This window comes from Mesoplodon mirus, assembly GCF_964341445.2.
Source record: "Mesoplodon mirus genome assembly, contig: HAP1_SCAFFOLD_917, whole genome shotgun sequence".
Lineage (NCBI taxonomy): Eukaryota > Metazoa > Chordata > Mammalia > Artiodactyla > Ziphiidae > Mesoplodon > Mesoplodon mirus.
The window spans coordinates 150273-160999 of NW_028295128.1; the positions used below are offsets into that span (position 1 = coordinate 150273).

General features: G+C 41.9%; 1 protein-coding gene across 1 annotated transcript; it reads left to right on the top strand.

Annotated features, from left to right (window-relative positions):
• The first annotated feature begins 2307 nt into the window (after positions 1-2307).
• On the top strand, positions 2308-5862 carry LOC309797715 (UDP-N-acetylglucosamine--peptide N-acetylglucosaminyltransferase 110 kDa subunit-like). Its single transcript, XM_082646154.1, has one exon. It carries the CDS (start codon positions 2477-2479, stop codon positions 5615-5617), a length of 3141 nt encoding a protein of 1046 aa, XP_082502280.1. The 5' UTR covers positions 2308-2476; the 3' UTR covers positions 5618-5862.
• Positions 5863-10727: the final 4865 nt, after the last annotated feature.

Genomic DNA, 10727 nt, shown 5'->3' on the forward strand with positions numbered 1-10727 from the left:
TGACTATTTTATTTGGCTTTTTAAATTTTTCTCAGTGGAAATGTTGTTTTGCTTCAAAATATGTTACTCTACCTGGAAGTAGCAAATCTTCAAATTACAATTTTTTTAAATGCTTTCAAATATCAATACTATAGGTGTCACAAAATCTAGAAAAATGACATTTGAAAATTAACTACTGCCAGATGTGTCTCTATAAAACTTTTTCCCCACTCTTGTAGCTATATATTCTTTAACTGCCTCCTCATATGACAGTTTATGTGTTTTAGAAATAAAATTTTCAGAAATAAACTTTGTAGTTTATAGACATAGATTTCTTTTAACATGGTTGATTAGAGTTTGCTTTTAGTTATTAATAGTTTAGAAAAGTTTATTTCAGCGTCACAATTTATTATTGATAATGTCACATTAATTTTCATTGTTAACTTTGAGAAAACCTCTATGGATTACTTCCTCATAAATATTTACTATTATAAATGCATTACTGATTTCAGTACTGCTATAGGATTGTGCATTACAGAAATTCTGATAAAATACTCATTCACACCATTCCATTACACACATTATTGATGGGGTATATCCTTTTATTTATTTATTTATTTATTTATTTATTTATTTATTGACTGTGTTGTGTCTTCGTCGCTGTGCGCAGGCTTTCTCTAGTTGCAGCGACTGGGGGATACTCTTTGTTGTGGTGTGCAGGCTTCTTATTGCGGTGGCTTCTCTTGTTGCAAAGCACGGGCTCTAGGCACGCGAGCTTCAGTAGTTGTGGCTCGCAGGCTCAGTAGTTGTGGCTCACGGGCTCTAGAGCGCAGGCTCCAGAGTTGTGGCACACGGTCTTAGTTGCTCCGCAGCATGTGGGATCTTCCCGGACCAGGGCTCGAACCCGTGTCCCCTGCATTGGCAGGTGGCTTCCTAACCACTGTGCCATCAGGGAAGCCCCTGGAGTATATTTTTTTTTGTTTTTTTGTTTTTGCGGTATGCTGGCCTCTCACTGTTGTGGCCTCTCCCCGTTGCGGGGCACAGGCTCCGGACATGCAGGATCAGTGGCCATGGCTCACGGGCCTAGCCGCTACGCGGCATTTGGGATCTTCCCGGACCGAGGCACAAACCCGTGTCCCCTGCATCGGCAGGTGGACTCTCAACCACTGCACCACCAGGGAAGCCCTGGAGTATATTCTTGACAGCAGGAAATTTCCGTTTTGACTAAGCATTGAAGAAAACTGAATCTTTGACTTATCTTTCACATGCCTGGTGATTGAAATAATTTTCCACAGAATAACTTCTGGTTTTATATTTTTCAGTTCTTTTTTTCTTCTTCAAATGCACATGCTTTGAGAGCTGTGAAGTGCAAGACATGGCTATACTGTAAGGTGGTTTTTGTCCTTACGCTTCTGTGTCTTGTGCTAGTTAAGTCAGTAGAGTAGTCAGTAAGAGTACTGGAAGTTATTCCTGTAATGGGATATTATACAGTCAGTTACATATGGTGGTGTCTGAAAATCACATAATAGCCTCACTTAAAACATGTCCTTAGCCAGATTTCAAAAAAGCCTGTGACCAATCCAATATGATCCAACATAGCGGACTATGATAGAAGGAAAATTGGCAAAGAAATAGACGCTGGTCTTACCTGATGGAAGTTAAAATATCTCACTTTTGACAATTTTGCAAAAACCTATAATTACATGAACTAATTTCTAGGGTTCTTCGTAGGACCTAAAAAGGAACCCATAGAGTTGTGGAACAACAATAGAAGCTACTGTGATGAGAAGCCCCGGCACCACAACAAAGAGTAGCCCCCACTCGCCGCCACTAGAGAAAGGCTGCACGCAGCACTGAAGACCCAATGCAGCCAAAATAAAAATAAATAAATAAAAATAAATAGATTTATCTTTTAAAAAGTAATACTCAGGTTTGAGTCATGAGAAATTTGATGAGGAGAAATTAGCTAATGTTTTCAGAACTTTTAAAATATCAAACTCAGTCTCTAAGATCTTAGCATTATATACAACATCGGTTACTTATTAGTGGTTTGGGAAGGCCAATTTAAAATTTTCTCATCTTACTGTATTGCAATTCATGGCCCTAATGTTTTCCACGTTGACTATATGAATGATGAAGAAAAGTCAATCATGTATTTCATTTCCAACTGGACAGAAAACAATATTTTAAAAAGTGTTTGGACTACTGACTTTTGATTTCTTCTAAGGCAAATGGATAGGTAATTTTTATTCCCTGATTAGGAGAAAAATGGTGGAAGAGGGCAGGGTTAAGAATTAAGATTTCAAGAGCATGAGAGGTAGATGGCCAACCAGAGTTCCTAAGGTTCGGTGCCTGTAACTGTTGCCGCCGCTTAAGCCTGCCAAAGCAGTGGTACGGCTGCTGCGCTCGTGTTTGCTCCCTCTAGAAACGTTCTTGCCAGTAGTGGCGGCAGCGGGACTCAATTACCCCCTTTTTTCACTCTCTCCAGAAGCTCCAGATGGCGTCTTCCGTGGGCAACGTGGCCGACAGCACAGAACCAACGAAACGTATGCTTTCCTTCCAAGGGTTAGCTGAGTTGGCACATCGAGAATATCAGGCAGGAGATTTTGAGACAGCTGAGAGACACTGCATGCAGCTCTGGAGACAAGAGCCAGGCAATACTGGTGTACTTTTATTACTTTCATCTATACACTTCCAGTGTCGAAGGCTGGACAGATCTGCCCACTTTAGTACTCTGGCAATTAAACAGAACCCTCTTCTGGCAGAAGCCTATTCGAATTTGGGGAATGTGTACAAGGAAAGAGGGCAGTTGCAGGAAGCAACTGAGCATTACCGGCATGCATTGCATCTCAAACCAGATTTCATCGATGGTTATATTAACCTGGCAGCCGCATTGGTAGCAGCAGGCGACATGGAAGGGGCAGTACAAGCTTACGTGTCTGCTCTTCAGTACAATCCTTATTTGTACTGTGTTCGCAGTGACCTGGGGAACCTGCTCAAAGCCCTGGGTGGCTTAGAAGAAGCCAAGGCATGTTATTTGAAAGCAATTGAGACGCAACCGAACTTTGCAGTAGCTTGGAGTAATCTTGGCTGTGTTTTCAATGCGCAAGGGGAGATTTGGCTTGCAATTCATCACTTTGAAAAGGCTGTCACCCTTGACCCCAATTTTCTGGATGCTTATATCAATTTAGGAAATGTCTTCAATGAGGCACGGATTTTTGACAGAGCCGTGGCAGCTTACCTTCGTGCCCTAAGCTTGAGTCCAAATCATGCAGTGGTACATGGCAACCTGGCTTGTGTATACCATGAGCAAGGCCTGATGGATCTGGCAATAGACACCTACAGGCGAGCTATTGACTTGCAACCACATTTCCCTGATGCTTACTGCAACCTAGGAAACGCTCTCAAAGAGAAGGTCAGTGTTGCTGAAGCAGAAGATTGTTATCATACAGCTCTCCGGCTGTGTCCCACCCATGCAGACTCTCTGAATAACCTAGCCAATATCAAAGGAGAACAGGGAAACAGTGAAGAGGCAGTTCGCTTGTATCGTAAAGCATTAGAGCTCTGCCCAGACTTTGCTGATGCCCATTCAAATTTAGCAAGTGTATTGAAGCAGCAGGGAAAACTGCATGAAGCTCTGATGCATTATAAGGAGGCTATTCGAATCAGTCCTACCTTTGCTGATGCCTACTGCAATATGGGAAACACCCTACGGGAGATGCAGGATGTTCAGGGAGCCTTGCAGTGTTATACTCATGCCATTCAGATCAGCCCTGCATTTGCGGAGGCCCACAGCAATCTGGCTTCCATTCACCACGATTCAGGGAATATTCCAGAAGCAATTGCTTCTTATCGCACTGTTCTGAAGCTTCAACCTGACTTTCCTGACGCTTATTGTAATTTGGCTCATTGCCTGCAGGTTGTCTGTGATTGGACAGACTATGATGAGCGAATGAAGAAGTTGGTCAGCATTGTGGCTGACCAGTTGGAGAAGAATAGGTTGCCTTCTGTGCAGCCTCATCATAGTATGCTCTATCCTCTTTCTCATGGCTTCAGGAAGGCTATTGCTGAGAGGCATGGGAACCTCTGCTTGGCTAATATAAGTGTCCTTCATAAACCACCGTATGAACATCCAAAAGACTTGAAGCTCAGTGATGGTCGACTGCGTGTAGGATACGTGAGTTCTGACTTTGGGAATCATCCTACTTCTCATCTTATGCAGTCTATTCCAGGCATGCACAATCCTGATACATTTGAGATATTCTGTTATGCCCTGAGCCCACATGATGGCACAAACTTCCGAGCGAAGGTGATGGCAGAAGCCAATCATTTCATTGATCTTTCTCAGATTCCATGCAATGGGAAAGCAGCTGATTGCATCCATCAAGATGGTATACACATCCTTGTAAATCTGAATGGTTATACCAGGGGTGCTCGAAATGAACTCTTTGCTCTCAGGCCAGCTCCTATTCAGGCAATGTGGCTGGGGTACCCTGGGACTAGTGGCGCGCTTTTCATGGATTATATCATCACTGATCAGGAAACTTCACCTGCTGAAGTTGCTGAGCAGTATTCTGAGAAACTGGCTTATATGCCCCATACTTTCTTTATTGGTGACCATGCTAATATGTTCCCTCACCTGAAGAAAAAAGCCGTCATCGATTTTAAGTCCAATGGGCACATTTATGACAATCGGATTGTGCTGAATGGCATCGACCTCCAAGCATTTCTTGATAGTCTATCAGATGTGCAAATAGTCAAGATGAAATGTCCTGATGGAGAAGACAACGCAGACAGCAGTAATACAACTCTTAATATGCCTGTCATTCCTATGAATACTGTTGCAGAAGCAGTTATTGAAATGATTAACAGAGGACAAATTCAGATTACAATTAATGGATTCAATATTAGCAATGGACTGGCAACTACCCTGATCAACACTAAGGCTGCCACTGGAGAGGAGGTTCCCCGTACCATTATTGTAACCACACGTTCTCAGTACGGGTTACCGGAAGATGCCATTGTGTACTGTAACTTTAATCAGTTATACAAAATTGACCCATCTACTTTGCAGGTGTGGGCAAATATTCTGAAGCATGTTCCCAATAGTGTACTGTGGCTGTTGCGTTTTCCAGCAGCAGGAGAAGCTAATATTCAACAGTACGCACAAAATATGGGCCTTCGCCCGAACCGTCTCATTTTTTCCCCTGTTGCTCCTAAAGAGGAACATGTTCGGAGAGGCCAGCTGGCTGATGTCTGCTTGGACACTCCACTCTGTAATGGACACACCACAGGGATGGACGTCCTTTGGGCAGGGACCCCCATGGTGACTATGCCAGGAGAGACTCTTGCTTCCCGAGTTGCAGCTTCCCAGCTCACTTGTTTAGGCTGTCTTGAGCTGATTGCTAAAAATAGACAAGAATATGAAGAGATAGCTGTGAAACTGGGAACTGATGTAGAATACCTGAAGAAAATTCGTGGCAAAGTCTGGAAGCAGAGAACATCTAGCCCTCTGTTCAACACCAAACAATACACGATGGAACTAGAGTGGCTCTATCTACAGATGTGGGAGCATTATGCAGCTGGCAACAAGCCTGATCACATGATTAAGCCTGTTGAAGTCACTGAGTCGGCCTAAATAATGACTGTGTGCCCAGGAGAATTACCCCTGTAGCTGAGCCTCAGCCTTCTGGGGGCAAGGGAACTACTTTTTCAATATCATGTTGCAGATGGGTGACACACAATGATAAGAAATAGCACAGCCAGACTTGCTTCCTGCATGATCATGACAGGGAGAGACACAAGAGATGGGAAACTGCTGTTCCACAAGGAGATTCCATCGAATTTTGCCACAGCCAGGTGTCTGGAAGGTCTGGAAGGTAAGTCTGGAAGGTCTGATCTGCCTTGGTCTTCCAGGGGATGGATGGTTAGTGTGGAAGGGAGATAGAGATTGCCCAGCCGTTTTGTGATTATCATGGATGGATTGAGTCTTCTGAATTAATTTTTTTCTTTCTATTTTGGGTATTGGAGCTTTTAAAAATGTTTGGTTTCAGGTATTTTTATTCATGTGAAGTGTATATGATTCTCTTGAGATCAGGTGTTAAGCTGAAATATTCCTTGTTTTAGTTTCTGAACTCTACAGATAAATGGGGACTTTGCTGGTGTAGTCTTTTTCTAGGTTTTATAAACCGCTTGAGCCTGTGTCAGTCATTTTAGTGTCTGACATAACGTTTGGAACTCTCAGTGCTTTGTTGGTTTGTAGATGATGGCTTCAATTCTTTTTCTGGTCCGTTTCCTTCTTCCCTTCCCCCCACTTTAAAAATTCTCCTGTAACTTGGCTAACAAAAACCAAGTCTGATTCAAAACCTCCTAGAGTGTTTCTCTTAAACACATCATCTGGTGCCAAATGAAGATTCTTAGGAGTGCTTATTAATTATGAAGGGCACAGTTGTGGTACTGTGACTGATGATAATAATAATGGATTTTTGGCCTAGAGTTTTGTCCTATTTCACCAGTGTTTTACTGTTGACTGCCCCTCTATGCTGCTTCCAAAAGTGATAGTGTGTGATAAGATGTTTACTTTCATTTCTAAAGTTTGTTTTGTTTTAGGTGAGTCCTGTTCTTCCTTTTTCTTTCAGCAGAAATGAAATTCCGGGTAAGTATAAGTATTCAAATATTTGATCAGTAGTTCACAGTTATCTCCAGTACATTAAATAACTTTCATCAAAAAACATGTTATAGGTAAAAAGCTCTGAAGGACCAGCTATGTATATGATAATTATGTTTCAGGCCTTCTAGGGTATTATATATAATAACTTGTCTTCTGGTCGTGGTCTTGAAGTCTTTATGGATTCAGCCTCAGTAGTAGCGAACTGCACTGCTACTTGGTTTGGAGTACAAATTAGACTTTAACCCTCCTGGAGGTAGAGTTTTTGGTATTGAAAACCATAGGAATGAAATTATTGTATTTCAACAAAGGATCGAGGGCTTGAGGCTTAAACAAGCCAACATATGTGTGGGAAGCAGTCAGCCTTGAGAGCACCTTCGGACATGCCAGGCATGCCGCTGCTGCTCAAAGGGACTGTCCCTACTTGTTCCCCTCCTTGTTCCATTCCATGGGAGATAAATCACCAGGGCCCAGAAATCAGAAAGAAAGTAAAATGAGACAAGCAAAGCTGTCTCCCCCTGCACATGCAGGTTATTTTGGATGATTCTGGGTTTATGGGTTTTCTCCCAGGGAAGTTAACCTTGAGCCGAGACAGTCATTAGATAATGTAAACCACCGTCTGGCAACCTTCCCTTTTCTAGTCTATATAATCTGTACCTGTAGCATAATAAAACTTACCTTGCAACCATCAGTTGTCTTGGTCCTTCTGACCCCATTCGTCGGTGCTACTTCAGTTCCTTACCCCGTCCCTTCTGACCCTGGGCGGTGAAATCCTCTTTCTGAGGCTGGTCCATGGCAAGTGGCGCCCGAACAGGGACCTGAAGCGTGAAGGCAATTAAAAGGAAAAGAAAGTGCAGGTAAGAGAACCCTTATGCAAAATATGTGTGGCCACGAGTAAAAGTGAAACTAATAGAGGCATAAGGCAACAGTCAGGAGTAAAATAAGATGGGGAAAAAGGGCTCCAAGGAGCGTGAATTATTTGCTCAGGTTTTACTTTCCATGCTTATAGCTCGGGGTAATAAAGTTTCTACCTCACAGTTGACTGAATTTTGGCAGCATATCCATGATGTATCTCCCTGGTTTCCTGATGGCGGCTCTGTGACACAGAAATCTGGCAGAAAGTTGGAGAAGATTTTAAAAATTATTATGAGTCTCGAGGGCCTACTCATACTGCTGTTGTTACATTTAGTTTGTGGAATCTGATAAAAATATGTTTAGGTTCTTCTCATGATAGTGTTGATTTGAATGTAAAGTCAGAAAAACATAAGCCTCTGACAGAAGACAAGACTGTATTATCAGCTACTGTGTCGCCACTTCCTAAACCAAAAGAGCTAATTAATTTAAATATTTCAGATGAAGAGGAACATTTTGACTTAACCGATGAGGCTTTTAAACATAAAAGAGAGAGAAAAAAAAAACATAAAAGAGAGAATCACCCTGAGGATGATTTTCTAATGGCTATGATAGATAAGTCAGTGAAAAAGCTGCAAATTAGTAAGGACTGTCTTCCTCAAAAATCTAAATCTGTAAAAATGCTCAGTCTCTTGCAACGTGCTGTATAAGCAGCAATAAAATGAGGAGAAGATCCTATTTTCTGTTGTCCTGTTATAGAAAGACCTGATCCTAATAATCCTCAACAGGCTATTAGGGAGCATCAGGCTCTTCCTTTTAAAGTTTTGAAAGATTTAAAATCTGCTTGTGCTCAATATGGGCCCACTGCTCCTTTTACTACTGCTATGGTTGACACTATTGCAGGAGAAGCTCTTTCCCCCGCTGATTGGAAGTCTATTGCACGAGCTTGTTTAAATGGTGGAGATTATTTAATATGGAAGTTTGATTTTTATGAACGGGCTGCTGAACAAGCAGAAAAGAATGCTACCCATGATATTCCAGTGGATTATCATACGCTGATTGGGGAAGGACCATATATTTCTTTACAAGATCAATTAACTTATACCTTTGTTGCTTATCCTCAAATAAATCATTTGGCATTACAAGCCTGGAGGAAATTACCTTCTACACACAAAACTGAGGATCTTTCAAAAATGAGACAGGGACCTGATGAACCATATGCTGATTTTGTAGATAGATTGTTACAGGTGGTCGGGAGACTCATTGTGGATGGACTCTCTGGTACAATTGTAGTTAAGCAACTTGCTTTTGAAAACGCTAATAATGCAGGTCAGGCTGCGATTCGACCTTGGAGAAAACGGGGAACACTGGAGGGTTATATTCGCCTTTGTGCAGACCTTGGGCCTGCTTATATACAGGGTGCTGCTAGGGCTGCAGCATTAACTAAAGTGGGGTTTAAAAACAATCAAAAGAGAACAAAGACTAGTTTTCAATGCGGAAAGGCAGGTCATTTTGCTGGAGAATGTGGATCTTTTCATTGTAACCCTGCTCCTTCCTTCCCTACTCAAAAACCTCCAGATGGTCCGAAAATCCCTGGTTTATGCCCTAAATGCAATAGGGGAAAACGCTGGGCACGAGATTGTCGCTCAGTGGCCCACAGGGATGGGACACCACTGTCGGGAAACTCCTCCCGGGGCCTTCCCCGGCCCCAACAAATAGTAGGGGCAACGTCTGTGTATCCTCCTCAAACTATCAATCAGACATTAACCAAAAACAAAAACATACAATATCTTCGCTCTCCAGAGCAACAGCAGGAAGCACAGGACTGGACCTCAGTACCTCCGCCCGATATGTATTAACTCCTGCAATGGGTCCTCAGGCCCTCTCTATGGGCATCTATGGACCTTTACCCAAGGGTTTGATTGGACTATTATTGGGAAGAAGTAGTGTCGCCATGAAGGGTTTAACTATTATGCCAGGACTCATAGACTCTGAGTACGAAGGAGAAATAAAAATCATGGCACCAACTATTAAAAATATAATAACGATTTCTCCTGGTGATAAAATTGCACAATTGCTACTTTTGCCCTTTGTACCTCATGGACAAATTTTACAACATCAAAAGAGAGAAACAAAGGCTTTTGGATCATCTAGTGCTGCCTACTGGATTCAGAAGATAGGGAAAGAATGTCCAGAAATGAAATGAGCCATGAATGGAAAGGTTTTTTCAGGTTGTTAGACACTGGAGCTGATGTCTCTGTTATGACAGATGCACTGGCCTAAACATTGGCCCGTTAGTCCTATTATTACAGAACTTCAAGGAATAGGACAGAGTTCTCCTATGCAAAGTAGTCAGTTATTATGGCAAGATAGTGAAGGCCATTCAGGATACTTCCAGCCTTATGTTTTGCCTGGGCTGCCTTTAAACCTCTTGGGCCAAGATATATTAAAGGAAATGGGAGTATTACTTTATAGTCCAAATTCTCATGTCTCTAATATGGTGTTGGATCAAGGATTTCTTCCCACAAAAGGGCTGGGAACAAATCAAAAAGGAACTGTCTATCCTATTGATGTGAAAATAAAAAGTGATAGACAAGGTTTGGGTTTTTCTTAGGGGCCTTGGATTCTCCTCCACTCACTGCTGGTCCAATTACTTGGCTGAGTGATGACCCTGTATGGGTGGACCAATGGCCCCTCACAAAGGAGAAATTAGAAGCTGCAGAACAATTAGTACTGGAACAATTAGGGCATTTAGAAATTTGCAATAGTCCTTGGAATACTCCTATTTTTATTATCAAGAAAAAGTCTGGAAAATAGAGGTTATTACAGGGTCTAAGAGCTGTTAATAAAACTATGCTAATAATGGGAGCTCTTCAACTAGGCCTACCCTCTCCAACAGCCATACCACACAATTATCATCTTTTAGTTATAGATTTAAAGAGTGTTTTTTCACTATTCCTTTGTTTCCTGAAGATAGAAAACATTTTGCTTTTAGCTTGCCTTCCTTAAATTTTAAGGAACCCATGAGGAGATTTCAATGGAAAGTATTGCCTCAGGGCATGGCAAATAGTCCTACATTATGCCAAATATATGTGGCTCAGGCCTTAACTCCTGTGAGAAAAAGGTTTCCAACGTTATATCTCATACATTATATGGATGATATACTTTTAGCCACTGATAATATTTCTTGATTAGAGACTGCTTCTCAATTTTTACAACAATCCTTACA

What these genes read in the sequence shown, in the direction of transcription:
- LOC309797715 (XM_082646154.1), top strand. Translation starts at nt 2,477, where the DNA reads ATGGCGTCTTCCGTGGGCAACGTGGCCGACAGCACAGAACCAACGAAA.